The sequence below is a fragment of the Schistocerca serialis genome, chromosome 5 (assembly GCF_023864345.2).
Source record: "Schistocerca serialis cubense isolate TAMUIC-IGC-003099 chromosome 5, iqSchSeri2.2, whole genome shotgun sequence".
In the NCBI taxonomy this organism is placed as follows: domain Eukaryota; kingdom Metazoa; phylum Arthropoda; class Insecta; order Orthoptera; family Acrididae; genus Schistocerca; species Schistocerca serialis.
The window spans coordinates 537,141,403-537,158,974 of record NC_064642.1 but is presented as its reverse complement, the minus strand read 5'-3'; the positions used below and the strand labels follow the sequence as shown (position 1 = coordinate 537,158,974).

General features: G+C 45.1%; 1 protein-coding gene across 1 annotated transcript in view; it reads right to left on the bottom strand.

Annotated features, from left to right (window-relative positions):
• The window catches only part of LOC126482323 (proclotting enzyme-like), a 169,081-nt gene extending 163,673 nt beyond the window's left edge, over positions 1-5,408 (bottom strand). The window contains exon 1 of the mRNA XM_050106369.1: positions 5,006-5,408. Within this exon, the coding sequence (XP_049962326.1) occupies positions 5,006-5,150 (145 nt within the window). The 5' untranslated portion in view covers positions 5,151-5,408. The remainder of the gene's footprint in view (positions 1-5,005) is intronic.
• Positions 5,409-17,572: the final 12,164 nt, after the last annotated feature.

The following is a 17,572-nucleotide window of genomic DNA, read 5'->3' as shown; positions in this document are numbered from 1 at the left end:
TTATTATTAATACGTCCGCACATGTGCTGCGATTGTTTCTTTGTTCTACTGTTCCGATTGTTTATGTTTATTCTGTGATACTGCAGATGCACTGGCTTCTTCATCACGAGTGGTGCCTATTCTGTCGCACATGTCCGACAGAACACCACACCTGTCTATACAAATGTACTCAATAGGTTTGCTACTTTCAACGAAGCGAAAGCGAACTTTCAAAAGAACATTGCTACAAACTCCAAAAAGTCCTTTTACATGCCAGGAAAATGTTCTCCCCATTAACAGTTTCACGCGTAAACTGTTACACAAAATTATCATCAGGGGGGGTTTGAAAGTGGGACGTAGGCACCACGACCTTTCGCTCTACCAAGTCACCCATGAGAAGAAAGTGCTGGTGTTAATTCTAATTCTCGTTTACGCTTGTTCTACTGGACGACAGCACATAGCACGAACTAAATCGGTGTTCTGCTTGATACTCAATCGACATACAAGGTTTGGTACCGATCTGAGTGTCTGACATCTGGGGGTTTGGGTATGAGAGAAATTCTTTTTTTCTTCTTTCCTGTACAAACCATGCGTTGTCGCTCCGACAGAATGGAAGACAAGGCTGGGTTAAATACAAGCAGATTAAAATAAGTTTGGATACAAGCGTATTAATTTTAATGATAATTTTCCTTTAAGTCTTTGGTCCATCATAAATTCAAAATACGAGTGTGCCCATAATCGTCTTTGGACGCCTGGTACAAATTTCTTTTAATAATTAATGACTGAATTTATGATAAATGATAACCTCTGTGTAAAGGAAGCAGGTACTAATTAATATTTCTTTTTAACGGCAATTTTTATTTTATTAATTTACCTCTGTACTTAAAATAAACTGTGAAATATTTGTGTCACGGATATGGTATACGCTGGAGATTTCAATACATGCATAGGCGAGAAACTCGAACTTGTAAATGCAAGTACAGCATCTTAAAAGTCGTGATCTGCATTTTTCGTCGTTCTTGACAATGCACCTTCGCCATTCACTTGCCCAAGCCAATTGCTGAATACACAGCCGGGAACAGAAGTGGTTACGGCACATTATAAGAAATTATTGAGGCAACGTCAGTAATTTATGAAGATAAAGCATTTTCTCACAAACGGAATTAAAAGCATAATACCTTCAAATCCACAGCGCAGGAGAAGGACTGTGCTAATATTCAGTGAATGAGCGAAAACGTAAACAGTTCGGTTAAGCACAGTATCTCATTAACATTCCGGAAGGTTATGGCCTCTAAAAACTGCGGTGAGCTAGCTAACGGGTTACGCCAGTAAAAAAAAAAAAAAAAAAAAAAGAAACTGCATCCCACGCGTGGCTGGCTCTGCCCGGCGGGAGAAAATTGGTATTCAGCTCACGCCCGACCCACAGCGCACACGAGATAATTCAGTGCGACATACTGAGTTAGCGCTTTATGCTAATACGCAATCGCCAGCGGTCATCGGGAGGTGGGCCCCGTCCTAAGCAGAGCCACGAGTTTCTGCGCGTGTGGTGGGCTTTGCCCTCTGCAGAACCTGCGCCGACTCGACAATATTCTGCGCCGTGCGGTGGACTGGAGTGCCTTCCAGTCGGCCGGCTGGCGTGCGGCGCCGCCGAGTCGGCCCATATAGGTGTCTGCGCGCCATCACGCGCACGTACAGTTAGGCGAGTCTCTAATGAGCCTCTGTCACCGGAGGTACCGAAACACAGGGGCCCACTGGATTCTCACGCCTGCCTACTACTACTTCCACACGAGTCTTTTCTTTCGTTTGAGAATGCCGGTTGCCAGCACAGGGAAAAATACAGACCATTGCATTTAAGTTCCCGCAAATACCGGTACGAGTTCGAGTTTCTTACCTGTGCAAGCATTGAAGTCTCCAGCAAACACTGATTAGAACAAAAAAGGCATCCTGGGATTAATATTTCGTATTTTCTTTGGAACAAAGAGGTAAATTAATAACATTTAAAAAGACAATGTATCATTATTAGCTGATCAAAAGGAGTGTTATGACGAACATGTCCACGTCCTAGAAATTTAGCATTTTTACAAATGGTATACTAATTAAAAACATTAAGCTAGGGAATAACTGAATATTTTAGCAAATTACGATTAAGTGAGTAACTGTAAAGTTATTCAATTAACATACCTCACAACAATTTTTTTCACTACAGAAATTTCAAGCAATGGAAAAGAATAACAATTCAGCGCATTACTTCCTGGGCGAACCTTAAACTATATTTCTACTACTGTTCTAACTGACCCATGGAATGAAAAAGTGATCTTGACCCATGGAACGAAAGAGAGAGAATGAAAGCGGATACCTTGGACACTGAAGGCGTTAACTTTTACAGTATTAACTGTTTTGACCAGTTTTAACAACGATAGTCACGTGTCGCTGTGGCATTTCGCAATTATAGAAATGTGTAAAAATGAAACAGTAGCCCAGTTTTCACAAATTATTTATTAATACAGCTAATTAATATTCGATTTCTGCAGTTCACTATAAACTTTGAAACTTAAGGACAAGGTTCGCATATAGCCGTTTGTCTGTTTCACTAAAACATTAAGGATGATGATAGAATGAGTCTTTGTTCCTATCTTAATAACATAATCAAAGTTCCAAATGAAGTTCGCAGGAGTTACGTCGCGAGACGCTATATTTCATCAGGTTGCAGAAGTAGATGAATACTCTGAAAAACTAGTACCATCTTTTTCATGCTGCACGCTGTGTGTTGTTATAGACTCCAGTTTTCTCTGCAACTCTAGCTTTAATTTAACAAAATACGGTCAAAAAGTATTTTTTAGCCCTGAGCTCGCTATTATTTCACCACATAACTTATATTTATTGAAGTAGTGAGAACACAAGTTGAATTCACTGCATAGAAATTTGCGCCTTACGTAAATACAAAATAATCTTGCATTTTTTTTTTCTTTTTCCTCTTAAGCAGAAATGCGTACTGCGAATGGAATTTACCAGCTGCCACCACGTCGAACTGTTAACCCTTCTTAACTAGAATAATCCATAGAGATTTATATGCTATTGCAATTCGATACTTATTCGCACAAAGATATGTTATCAGATTTTACATATGAAGGTTTCATAACTGCATCAACAGTTTTCTTGTAATCGCATTACTGTAGATGCAGAGTCACTAGTTTTGCAGATTTGGGTTGCGCAATCTCTCTCTGCAGTTGCAATACGCTTATCGAGACTTCGCACTTCTTTGTGTGTGAAGTAGAAGGCACACATAATAATATAAATTACAAAATATAGGCACTACCTGCTTTGAAATCTCGGTCGAGGAATTTTATTTCATGGATTCCACTTTGCAAGAGTGAATGACAAACACACACAGAGGGAGAGAAGTAGGTTATATTTTATGTTTATTCTACATATGAAGGATGTCATATGAAGATAGGTATCAAAGGTGTCTTGATGTTAGTGAAGTATACTAAAATGTACAGCCAATCTCTCGCAGAGAAAAAAAATCTCAATCGTAAACAAAGTTTATATGAACCACGAACAGTCTCCCTCCATTAGTTTGACTCCTGAGTCCCTGAAGACAGAACAATGTAAACCCATGCAAGAATGCAGATATTGTTCCTTACTTCGTCAAAATGTTCCAACTTCTGTTTTAACAACTATCATTATTTTATAGGCGTCTAGTCGGTAAGTTTTCAGTATTTTCACTTCTAACCGAAAAGGAATAATTTCGACAACATGACGCTTTGTGTCAGTAGTAAGGCCGGAGGGACAATATTTTTATTTGTACCGAAGAAGGAGTCTTATAAGATGCCTTACACTATCAAGAGGTCAAGACGTTATATAACAGAAGTTTCATCGACGCTGAAGTCTAGTCAGACAATTCAGCAAAGCCGCGTAGAAACGTCTTGATACCTATGGTCACAAAAGGGTTTAACAGAACCAGTACAGACTGAAAAGACCCCATAAAGTACATAGTAGTTCAACAACGGATCTGTATTGGGGCGGAACCAGTATGAACACATTTCTGGCCGGCCTCATTTCCCGTGGTTAGGTTACGTCATCACGCAGATCCAAACCGATATCTCTTTCAGATGGCTACAATTTGTGCTCTTCAAAACGTCATATTCAGTTAAGTGAGCTGCTGATTGAAAAGCAAATTATAAAAAAATTAAAATTCGTTTACTAACAGTTTCGATAGAGGTGATCACTATCAGGTGTCGTGAAGTGTTAGTCCATCGTAGCAGATAACACTACGACGTTAACAATAAAATTTGTTTTGGGGGATTGTTTTATAATCATAAGTAGTGATAAAATATCGTGCCAGCCGGTGTTGCAGTGCGGTTCTTGGCGCTTCAGTCTGGAACCGCGTGACCGCTGCGGTCGCAGGTTCGAATGCTGCCTCGGGCATGGATGTGCGTGATGTCCTTAGGTTAGTTAGGTTTAAGTAGTTCTAAGTTCTAGGGGATTGATGACCACGGATGTTAAGTCCCATAGTGCTCAGAGCCATTTGAACCATTTTTTTGATAAAATATCGTAAGGTATCAAGGCTATGATGTTCATGTGACATTAGTCAAAAATTGAGAACAATGGGCTCATAACGAACTATACACATAAACGAAAGTTCATACAGCATCAAAGCAGTTTTTTCTTCTGTCTGTGTCCATATGCGCACATGAATTTCATCTTAAATGACCGTGTTATTGAAGCCTTAAAAATGTATGCTAATAACATGAGTCTGGATTATATGGCTTAGAATATCGAACTGGTGTTAGGGATGTACTGGTTTCATCGCATAGTCCATTAATATCGAGCGTTCTGCAGGCATAGCGTTGACCATTCCGACTAGGCTTGGAGGTTGAGGACTTTGGCGCAAGTCCAGTCTCCTAAGGAGAACTGGCAATCAATCGCGTAAGTATAATTTAGTTTATACAGCTGCTGCCCTTGTATTTTGCGATAGATGAGGAGTGGAAACAACCGAAGAGCTCCTTAAGAAAACGTGTCTCACCTTCTATTGAGAAGGCGTCGTCTTCGTCGATCTCTCGCCAGTGGTCGTCGGCTCGGACGCAGAGCACCGCCGCCGCGGTTACGACAAGCAGCGAGACGATGAGCCGGGCGGCAGCAGGGCAGGAGGGGGCGGAGGCGAGCGCCATGGCGCCGCGCGGCAGAACAGAGCGGCCCTGGGTGCTACGTGCTACTAGCAGCGACCACGGCGCGAGACCGCTACCTCTCCCTGGGGCATCACGCCGCCGAGTGTGGCGTAGGCCCCTACGCCCCGCCGCGTCTTTAAAAGAAGAATTCGCAACAGGCGAGCCGGTGACTCGGAACAGGCCGGCCCGCGGCCAATCAGAGGCGAGCAGCGCGCTGCGGAACCTGACCGCCGGCAACGGCCAGCGCGCCGACCACGGAGGCTCCTCGCCACCTCAACCCTGCCGAGGCCGGCGCGCCAAAACAACAACAGGGAGGAGGAGGAGGAGAAGGAGCACAGGCAGATGCCGAGGAGAAGCGAACAGCGAGGGGGACTGCGAGAAGAAAAAAGTCCTTCACTTTCTGCGGAGGGGCACCAATAGCGGCGTACTAGATCTGTGGACGCAGCAGGTGGCCACGACGCCCTCTGGTGACGGGATACTCTAGCGGGCCGGCTCTTCCTGGTATGGAGGGAGACTACCCGGCTCGGCAGCTGCGTTCCTGACCCCGTTAGCGGTACGGGGGTGGACGGGCCCTCACCGCATCAGGGACGTTTAGCGGGAACTCCTGATGGGGCCCGGTCATCGGCCTCCTTTCAACGCCTCTGCTGTCCAGCACTCGAGTTGCATCATTCTTGAGAAGACGTGTTACCCAGAAGGAATGACACAGTCACCTCTTCACTAATTTCCTCTTTTATCTTTCGACTTCTAGTAGTTATCCATAAAGCTTTTGGTAACACACTCCAGGTTTTAATATTTCTTCGTTATGAAAGTTTAATAAGCCACTGCTGCAAAATACTGACAGGAATTCTTCACAGTCCAATGGAAAAACTGGTAGAAGCCGACCTCGGGGAAGATCAGTGTGGATTCCGTAGAAATGTTGGAACACGTGAGGCAATACTGACCCTACGACTTATCTTAGAAAATAGATTAAGGAAAGTCAAACCTACGTTTCTAGCATTTGTTGACATAGAGAAAGCTTTTGACAATGTTGACTGGAATACTCTCTTTCAAATTCTGAAGGTAGCATGGGTAAAATACAGGGAGCGAAAGGCTATCTGCAATTTGTACACAAACCAGATGGCAGTTATAAGAGTCGAGGGACACGAAAGGGAAGCAGTGATTAGGAAGGGAGTAAGACAGGGTTGTAGCCTCTCCTCGATGTTATTCAATCTGTATATTGAGCAAGCAGTAAAGGAAACAAAAGAAAAATTCGGAGTAGGAATTAAAATCCAATGAGAAGTGATAAAAACTTTGAGGCTCGCCGATGACATTGTAATTCTGTCAGAGACAGCGGAGGACCTGGAAGAGCAGCTGAACGGAATGTACAGTGCCTTGAAAGGAGGATATCAGATGAACATCAACACAAGCAAAACGAGGATAATGGAATGTAGTCGAATTAAATCGGGTGATGCTGAGGGCATTAGATTATGAAATGAGACGCTTAAAGTAGTAAATGAGTATTGCTATTTGGGGAGCAAAATAACTGATGAAGGTGTAAGTAGAGAGGATATAAAATGTAGATTGGCAATGGCAAGGAAAGCATTTCCGAAGAAGAGAAATTTGTTAACATCGAGTATAGATTTAAGTGTCAGGAAGTCGTTTCAGAAAGTATTTGTATGGAGGTGAAACATGGACGATAAATAGTTTAGACAAGAAGAGAAATGTGGTGCTACAGAAGAATGCTGAAGATTAGATGGGTAGATCACATAACTAATGAGGAGTATTGAATAGAATTGGAGAGAAGAGAAATTTGTGGCATAACTTGACTAGATGAAGGGATCGGTTGGTAGGGTATATTCTGAGGCATCAAGGGATCACCAATTTAGGTTCAAATGGCTCTGAGCACTATGCGACTTAACTTCTGAGGTCATCAGTCGCCTAGAACTTAGAACTATTTAAACCTAATTAACCTAAGGACATCACACACATCCATGCCCGAGGCAGGATTCGAACCTGCGACTGTAGCGGTCTCTCGGCTCCAGACTGTAGCGCCTACAACCGCACGGCCACTCCGGCCGGCTCACCAATTTAGTATTGGAGGGCAGCGAAGAGGGTAAAAATCGCAGAGGGAGACCAAGAGATGAATACATTACACAGATTCAGAAGGATGTAGGTTGCAGTAGGTACTTGGAGATGAAGAACCTTGCACAGGATAGAGTAGCATGGAGAGCTGCAACAAACCAGTCTCTGGACTGAAGCCCACAACAACAACAACAACAACAACAACGACAGTGGAACTTCCTGTCTGATTAAAACTGTCTAATTATCGACTCAGCCATCTAAAAACGACTGATGACCCACTTTCATATCTTTATTTACTTCAGTATCTCTCTCCTACCTTCCAAACTTCACACAAATCCTATTTTGTCTTTGAAAGAGATCGCTCACAAAACAATTCGACGGGCTGTACTGAGGTACTGCTCACTTCCATTAGATCTACAATAGGTTGGACTAACACGAAACATCGAAATTTGAGAAAAGAACAGTCCGAATCGTTTCAAGTTTGTATGCTGGAACACTGTAGGTGGCAGACATACTAGAAGACTCCTAATATCTCGCGAAAATTCAAAAAACCGGTTTTCGGAGCGGACCTGCGCATATTTATCATCTTCCTGCGTATGGTCCCGCACAGCCTATTACGTTAAAATTAGGCTAATAACTTCAAAGCAGAAAGACATAAAAGCAATCATTCTCCTTATAATCCAGTTTGAAATTGCACAGTAAGCAACTCTGAAAATGGTACGAAAAGTACTGTAGCCTTGCACTTCATAATGCGTCTTCGAGTATGGATGCAGTTGTATGATTGGAGAACATTAATTTCACAACAGTATCCTAAAATGCAGATCATTCTATTGCACATAATTACACTCCTGGAAATGGAAAAAAGAACACATTGACACCGGTGTGTCAGACCCACCATACTTGCTCCGGACACTGCGAGAGGGCTGTACAAGCAATGATCACACGCACGGCACAGCGGACACACCAGGAACCGCCGTGTTGGCCGTCGAATGGCGCTAGCTGCGCAGCATTTGTGCACCGCCGCCGTCAGTGTCAGCCAGTTTGCCGTGGCATACGGAGCTCCATCGCAGTCTTTAACACTGGTAGCATGCCGCGACAGCGTGGACGTGAACCGTATGTGCAGTTGACGGACTTTGAGCGAGGGCGTATAGTGGGCATGCGGGAGGCCGGGTGGACGTACAGCCGAATTGCTCAACACGTGGGGCGTGAGGTCTCCACAGTACATCGATGTTGTCGCCAGTGGTCGGCGGAAGGTGCACGTGCCCGTCGACCTGGGACCGGACCGCAGCGACGCACGGATGCACGCCAAGACCGTAGGATCCTACGCAGTGCCGTAGGGGACCGCACCGCCACTTCCCAACAAATTAGGGACACTGTTGCTCCTGGGGTATCGGCGAGGACCATTCGCAACCGTCTCCATGAAGCTGGGCTACGGTCCCGCACACCGTTAGGCCGTCTTCCGCTCACGCCCCAACATCGTGCAGCCCGCCTCCAGTGGTGTCGCGACAGGCGTGAATGGAGGGACGAATGGAGACGTGTCGTCTTCAGCGATGAGAGTCGCTTCTGCCTTGGTGCCAATGATGGTCGTATGCGTGTTTGGGGCCGTGCAGGTGAGCGCCACAATGAGGACTGCATATGACCGAGGCACACAGGGCCAACACCCGGCATCATGGTGTGGGGAGCGATCTCCTACACTGGCCGTACACCACTGGTGATCGTCGAGGGGACACTGAATAGTGCACGGTACATCCAAACCGTCATCGAACCCATCGTTCTACCATTCCTAGACCGGCAAGGGAACTTGCTGTTCCAACAGGACAATGCACGTCCGCATGTATCCCGTGCCACCCAACGTGCTCTAGAAGGTGTAAGTCAACTACCCTGGCCAGCAAGATCTCCGGATCTGTCCCCCATTGAGCATGTTTGGGACTGGATGAAGCGTCGTCTCACGCGGTCTGCACGTCCAGCACGAACGCTGGTCCAACTGAGGCGCCAGGTGGAAATGGCATGGCAAGCCGTTCCACAGGACTACATCCAGCATCTCTACGATCGTCTCCATGGGAGAATAGCAGCCTGCATTGCTGCGAAAGGTGGATATACACTGCACTAGTGCCGACATTGTGCGTGCTCTGTTGCCTGTGTCTATGTGCCTGTGGTTCTGTCAGTGTGATCATGTGATGTATCTGACCCCAGGAATGTGTCAATAAAGTTTCCCCTTCCTGGGACAATGAATTCACGGTGTTCTTATTTCAATTTCCAGGAGTGTATATTATGAACCTACATTCACTTCTAATGTGGCGTCAACGGTCTGCCTACAGCCATACCATCGTGTGGAAGAAATATATTTTGCAGCAACTTTTACTGAACCAGGGACGTTCTCAAAATGTGGCCTTGTCCTAGTTCAGCTTATACTAACCTCTGTCACAGATGTCTGCAGCGTCCTACATCCTCACGAATATTAAGTAATTTTCCCCTTGCAATGTTTTCTTTCTGTAGCTGACCCCATAGTCACGTTAACTGATGCAGTACAATGTATTCCACCAACCTGATCTTTCCTCTAACGGGTTTCGTAGAAACCAACGAAGTGTTTGCGATGTGGTGTTACAGAAGGAAGTTGAAAATTAGGTGTACTGAAGCTATAAATCTCCACAGAATCGCCTGGGGAAGGAATATGAGGAATAAATTGACTAGAAGAGGGACAGGATGAGAGGAAATGTGTTAAATATCACGCAGTAGCTTCCATGGTATTCGAAGGAGCTGAAGGGAAGACTGAGATTGGAATGCATTCCACAAATAATTGAAAGCGCGGGTGTAAGTGTTGCTTGAGATGAAGAGGTTGGTGCTGTAGAGGAAGTCATGGCGGGCTGCATGAGACCAGTTGGGAGTTTGATGATCCCTAAAATGACAAAATTGTTGTTTGGAATAATATTCATATTTCTGTATTTACTGCATGGCAGTATGTAATAATGACATGTGGTTCGCTGAACGGTAGGCTCCAGTGGACACCGTGGCGTGCTGCCCGCAGAAATGAAACGGCAAATAAACTGTAATCAATCGCGTAATAAATTAGCGCTTTCATCTTTAATATTGCTTGAAACCAACGAAAAGCTAAGAATTTGCCGAAAATTAGGATAAGCAATTAACGCTGTGCAACATGTCATTCTCGGCGACGACATGGAATCGTGCTCTTGGTTTTCAGGACACCAGAGGCGGCATCCGCCAACGACCTTGCCGCAGTGGTAACACCAGTCCCCGTCAGATGACCGAAGTTAAGCGCTGTCGGGCTGGGCTAGCGCTTAGATGGATGATCATCTGGTCTGCCGAGCGCTGTTGGCAAGCGGGGTGCACTCAGCCCTTTTGAGGCAAACTGAGGTCTTGTAAACTGACATACGGTCGGGAGAGCGGTATGCTGACCACATGCCACCTCCATATTCGCATCCAGTGTCGCCTGTGGTCTGAGGATGACGTGGTGGCCAGTCGGTATCGTTGGGCCTTCCAAGGCCTGTTCGGGCGTAGTTTTAGAGGCGGCATCCGACATCTGGTGGTGGTAGGGGTTTTTGTTCCGATTAGATATGATTTGTTGATCTGTCCGCAATCCTTCGAAAGTGATTTGTAGACAGAGCCTACTACGCTGAGTTACGGGCTAACAACCTTCCCATGACGGCAGGCATTTTCAGCGCCTATTGGAAAAAGTCGTGCTAAATTCTTGGCCGGAAGCATAACTCTGCAGAGGAGTCCGATTAGCGGGCCTGCATTCTGTGCCGGGGGCTGATTGGCTGAAAGGCCTGAATATCTGAACATTTTTCGGAGTGCTTTAGCGATCGCTAAATCGAACAGTTGGCCGATAGCCGTCCTGAGTGCAGAAGGTAAGGCGTATGCGCTCTGGGTCGGAGGTAACATTTAATAATGTTTAACACTTGTGACCTCAGGAGGTGGTAATCCATGATGGTCAAACTGGATTCTTCCCAATAAGGAATACCTAAGAGAATTCGGAAATGTTTTCCCACGCGCGATCGTAGACAATCAATAAATAAATGACAATCAATAAATAAACCCGTACCAATCGGAATACCAACATGAAAAATGAAAATGCTACAAACTTGTGCACCGAACTAATAGATTCCTGCAGGACAGTTATCATTGTTATCCAAGAAGCGACATTCTTAAGCCTGTTCGCATGTCAGAGCTGCGCTACCGACCCTGATTAAGAAATTCTGGCAGTGCTGGTAATTGGTGTGTGTCTATTGATAAACGTTTCCCGGCTAATCAGTGGTGCAATGTTTGATTTATATCGCGCGCCACAATCGCCAACGATGGACTTGCGTGACTCGTTCTCGCACCTGCTACGGCTTCGGCCAAATTCTCAGTGGTGGTCACAATCCACGATCTCATCCAAAGAAAAGTGAATGACATGAAAAAAGCTCACAGCTGAACGAAAATCAGCTTAGACCATAAATCGCTCTTCCCAAAAACAATGGTATGACCATTCGTATGCAAAACTGTGCGTCTCTCTCCGAGGAGCGTTTAAGATAACAACTTTGGTAACGTGAAGAAACAAAGTAGCCATATAATTTATGTTCTGTGCACATTTTCCCGCAGTTGTGGGCGTTAGAGGTCAAGCAATTCCTTCTGAGAGCGCGTAGATTACCGGTATGACTGCGACTGAGACTTCGGTGGAGCCGTATCATGTGCGAAGACGAGTCGGAAGAAAGTATTAACAATTTCAAGTAACACTATTTTACCCTGTACCGAGTATATCATGTATTGACCATATACACTACTGGCCGTTAAAATTGCTACACCAAGAAGAAATGCAGGTGATAAACGGGTATTCATTGGACAAATATATTATACTAGAACTGACGTGTGATTACATTTTTACGCAATTTGGGTGCATAGATACCGAGAAATCAGTATCCAGAACAGCCACCTCTGGCCGTAATAACGGCCTTGATACGCCTGGGCATTGAGTCAAACAAGGCTTGGATGGCGTGTACAGGTACAGCTGCCCATGCAGTTTCAACACGATACCACAGTTCATCAAGAGTAGTGACTGGCGTATTGTGACGAGCCAGTTGCTCGGCCGCCATTGACAAGACGTTTTCAATTGGTGAGCGATTTGGAGAATGTGCTGGCCAGGGCAGCAGCCGAACATTTTCTGTATACAGAAAGGCCCGTACAGGACCTGCAACATGCGGTCGTGGATTATCCTGCTGAAATGTAGGGTTTTGCAGGGATCGAATGAAGGGTAGAGCCACGGGTCGTAACACATCTGAAATGTAACGTCCACTGTTCAAAGTGACGTCAATGGGAACTAGAGGTGTCCGAGACGTGTAACCAATGGCACCCCATACCATCAGGCCGGGTGATACGCCAGTATGGCGATGACGAATGCACGCTTCCAATGTGCATTCACCGCGTTGTCGCCAAACACGGATGCGACCATCATGATGCTGTAAACAGAACCCGTATTCATCTGCAAAAATGACGTTTTGCCATTTGTGCACCCAGGTTCGTCGTTGAGTACACCATCGCAGGCGCTCCTGTCTGTGATGCAGCGTGAAGTGTAACCGCAGCCATGGTCTCCGAGCTGATAGTCCATGCTGCTGCAAACGTCGTTGAACTGTTCGTGCAGATGGTTGTTGTCTTGCAAACGTCCCCATCTGTTGACTTGGCTGCACGATCCGTTACAGCCATGCAGGTAAGATGCCTGTCAGCTCGACTACTAGTGATACGAGGCCGTTGGGATCCAGCACTGCGTTCCGTATTACCTTCCTGAACCCACCGTTTCCATATTCTGCTAACAGTCATTGGATCTCGACCAACGCGAGCAGCAGTGTCGCGATACGATAAATCGCAATCGCGATAGGCTACAATCCGACCTTTATCAAAGTCGGAAACGTGATGGTACGCATTTCTGCTCCTTGCATGAGGCATCACAACAACGTTTCACGAGGCAGCGCCGGTCAACTGCTGTTTGTGTATGAGAAATCGGTTGGAAACTTTCCTCATGTCAGCACGTTGTAGGTGTCGCCACCGGCACCAACCTTGTGTGAATGCTCTGAAAAGCTAATCATTTGCATATCACAGCATCTTCTTCATGTCGGTTAAATTTCGCGTCTGTAGCACGTCATCTTCGTGATGTAGCAATTTTGATGGCCAGTAGTGTATGACTGTGGTGCCGGAGCAGCGCAACATTAGAAAGCAGACCACTGCCTTTCGTGGGCAGTGCACTGCCAATTACTCCATCCGAGCAATCATGACGAACTAACGCGAGGCCTGATAGGGAAGGCGCCTGTAATGAGTTGAAGCCTTTAGTCGGACAGTGAGGTATGTTAGGATGACGCAGTTGGTAGGACCACGCTCGCTACGGGCAAGGGTCCGGTTTATAATGCTGTGCTGGTCCAGCATACAATTTTAACGTGTGACGTTATAATTTGTCAGAATTTCCCTGAAATAATTCGGGATTATCGCGAGTCGTTTTTCTTAGGTTCAGCTCAGTCGGTATCCGTACAATTACTGCTTCACAAGCCTGGCCATTTAATTTCTGTGGGAATTATCAAAATTAACAGTAACGTTGTGGTGACCGATAGTATAAGTGAAGTGAAGTGCGAGTCGTGACAGTTATTTCGTCTGCCGCTCGTAGCAGCTGTTCGTTGGCTCGTCGGAGATGTCGTCTTTCTCCGGCCATTCATCACGAAGTGAGTCTCACACTCATGAAGTAAGCTTTGGTGGCAGATGTGCTAATCCCGCATTGCCATCCTGGACAAGGCGCTAATGTAGGTTATAAGCGAATGCCTTCTGCTACCTGTAATGAAGTGTCAAGTGTGTGTTTATGTAGTGTGGGTGTATGTAATGAGTGCTTGTACGGTATGATGCTTTGTTTGGGTTGCTACAGGTGAAGAGAAGAAGTATGAAACTCGCTGCCAGCACGCAGACAGCTGCTCTCGACAGGACCAGAAGAGTCGCAAAGCTTAACGTCCCATCAACATCTCACAGACCTCACTCCCTGAGATATTTTGAAGAGATTTGAAACCCAGGCTCGGCGACTGTCGCCCCCACCTATTCTTCCTTTGATGGTCACGAACACGCGGAGGAAATATCTTCCACGATCAGGATTCGAACGAGCTAACTTCGAGTCGAGCACCACCGTAAAAGCTTGCATTAGGGATTTCTCATCCACTTATGCAGGGTGGTCATCTGTCAGCCAGCAAATTCCGTTCACTTGTCAGATCACGACGACTCTCCAACTCTCCATTGGCCATCACATCATGAATCTCTCTTTCGGATACCAATTCCCCTTTTAATCTACGTCCCAGTCTTAGTCTGAAAATCTTGACTATGTTTGGGAGAACGCCGTTTTCTTCGTCGTTTGCGAGAATTGTCATGTTGCCTATTTTTGTAGAAATTCCGCCAAAATATTTGTACAACAATTTTTACTGTCCTAGATCACATTGATTTGTAATGTTATGCCCCTTTTCGGTTTTATCGAGCCATCTTGAGATTTGTAGAAATAAAAACGTAAAATAATTACTCATAATATAGCCTGATACACACGCCGTTTCTAAAACCAAATGTACCAGAACGCTAGTGAGAAAGTCAGCTATGTACAAGAGTAACTCTTCAGTTCGTATAATACATATCCGTCGTAGAACACTGGAGTAGTGTGTTAGCATGCCCATTGTCAGCAGAACCCCGCAAGGCAACTGCCAGTAGGCGATCTCTGTGTTAAAAAGGAACTCACGTTCTGCGTATGGCACATTTATCACATATTAATTAAAATTGTTTCCAGACTTAACTACTAAACATTACTTGAGACTGCATTAAATATTAAATTATAATTTTGTGTTGAGCAACATATCTTAACGACTTACACACTATACGCGTTTTAATGCATCAAAAGCCGGCCGCGGTGGCCGAGCGGTTCTAGGTGCTTCAGTCCGAAACCGCGCGACCACTACGGTCGCAGGTTCGAATCCTGCCTTGGGCATGGATGGGTGTGATGTTCTTAGGTTAGATGGGTTTAAGTATTTCTAAGTTCTAGGGGACTGAAGGCCTCAGATGTTAAGTCCCATATTGCTCAGAGCCATTTGAATCAATGCATCAAAAACTTTAAATTTACAGAAAAGTGTGTTTACGGTTATAACATGTGGTTGATCGGGGACAAAGTGTCACAAAAACATATAACTATAGCATGAGACCGTATCCAGACTAATGGAGTTAGTTGCCAGCCTCCGTTACGGCGCACTCCAATCCGTAACCGTCCTTCCACATCGTGCTGTGAACGAAAGCGTCGCCTGTAAATGCCCGTCGTTGGTACAGGGCCACGTGGGAAAGAGCCCTCTTCGGTCTGGGGACATACACAGGTTCTCGCTGTCACATCACAAACGCGTCCCTCACCCCTCCATGTCCCCTATCACTTTAGAAAACGACAAGAAATAATCACCACCTTCGTAAGTCTTCATCACTATTGAGATAATCATTGCAATTAAATTCACTGTGTTGAGTCAGTATTACACCGCCTCAAAAGAAAATTAAGCACCAGAAAGGCAGAGAGGCTATGTGGTATTGTTGTTGTTGTGGTCTTCAGTCCTGAGACTGGTTTGATGCAGCTCTCCATGCTACTCTATCCTGTGCAAGCTTTTTCATCTCCCAGTACCTACTGCAACCTACATCCTTCTGAATCTGCTTAGTGTATTCATCTTTTGGTCTCCCTCTACGATTTTTACACTGCACGCTGCCCTCCAATACTAAATTGGTGATCTCTTGATGCCTCAGAATATGTCCTACCAACCGATCCCTTCTTCTGGTCAAGTTGTGCCACAAACTTCTCTTCTACCCAGTCCTATTCAATACTTCCTCATTAGTTATGTGATCCACCCATCTAATCTTCAGCATTCTTCTGTAGCACCACATTTTGAAAGCTTCTATTCTTTTCTTGTCCAAACTATTTATCGTCCATGTTTCACTTCCATACATGGCTACACTCCATACGAATACTTTCAGAAATGACTTCCTGACACTTAAATCAATACTGGATGTTAACAAATTTCTCTTCTTCAGAAACGCTTTCCTTGCCATTGCCAGCCTACATTTTATATCCTCTCTACTTCGACCATCATCAGTTATTTTGCTCCCCAAATAGCAAAACTCCTTTACTACTTTAAGTGCCTCATTTCCTAATCTAATTCCCTCAGCATTACCCGACTTAATTAGACTACATTCCATTATCCTCGTTTTGCTTTTGTTGATGTTCATCTTATATCTTCCTTTCAAGACACTGTCCATTCCATTCAACTGCTCTTCCAAGTCCTTTGCTGTCTCTGACAGAATTACAATGTCATCGGCGAACCTCAAAGTTTTTATTTCTTCTCCATGAATTTTAATACCTACTCCGAATTTTTCTTTTGTTTCCTTTACTGCTTGCTCAATATACAGATTGAGCAACATCGGGGAGAGGCTACAACCCTGTCTTACTCCCTTCCCAACCACTGCTTCCCATTCATGTCCCTCGACTCTTATAACTGCCATCTGGTTTCTGTACAAATTGTAAATAGCCTTTCGCTCCCTGTATTTTACCCCTGCCACCTTTAGAATTTGAAAGAGAGTATTCCAGTCAACATTGTCAAAAGCTTTCTCTAAGTCTACAAATGCTAGAAACGTAGGTTTGCCTTTCCTTAATCTTTCTTCTAAGATAAGTCGTAAGGTCAGTATTGCCTCACGTGTTCCAGTGTTTCTACGGAATCCAATCTGATCTTCCCCGAGGTTGGCTTCTACTAGTTTTTTCATTCGTCTGTAAAGAATTCGTGTTAGTATTTTGAATGTGACGGAGAGTTGATCAAATGTATTATTTCAGCAATTTCAAAGTCGAGTCAAATTTAGGAACAATTTCGCGGTATGAACCCACTTATGAGTATGAGGTTGCATCCCTCTGGCCTGGATGCATGCTCTGATTCGGTTGGATATGGTGTCACAAAGCCATTGCGTCCTATATTAAGACTAGCGTGACCACACCTGTTGTAATTGGTCTTCGGTACCCTGGACACAGGCACTGTGCCTGAGTTGACGTCCGTGCTGGTATCCACAGATGTGGGAATCTTGCTGTCCACGGGATTACCTCAGCACTACACAGACAGTCCATTAAATTTCGGGCATGCAGCCGGGCAAATAAAATTTCCTCCACTGGTATTTCGGCCGCGTATCGTCCGGCCATCCTCGGAGTGAGTCACAAGACTGGCGACAAGATGCCAAGTGCGGCCTTATATGCTCCACCGCGGCGGTACTGCGCGTGCGGGTCACAGATTAAACTGCAGAGAAGTCGTCATGGTGTCACCGCCGCCAATCATACATCTATAAGCGAATCG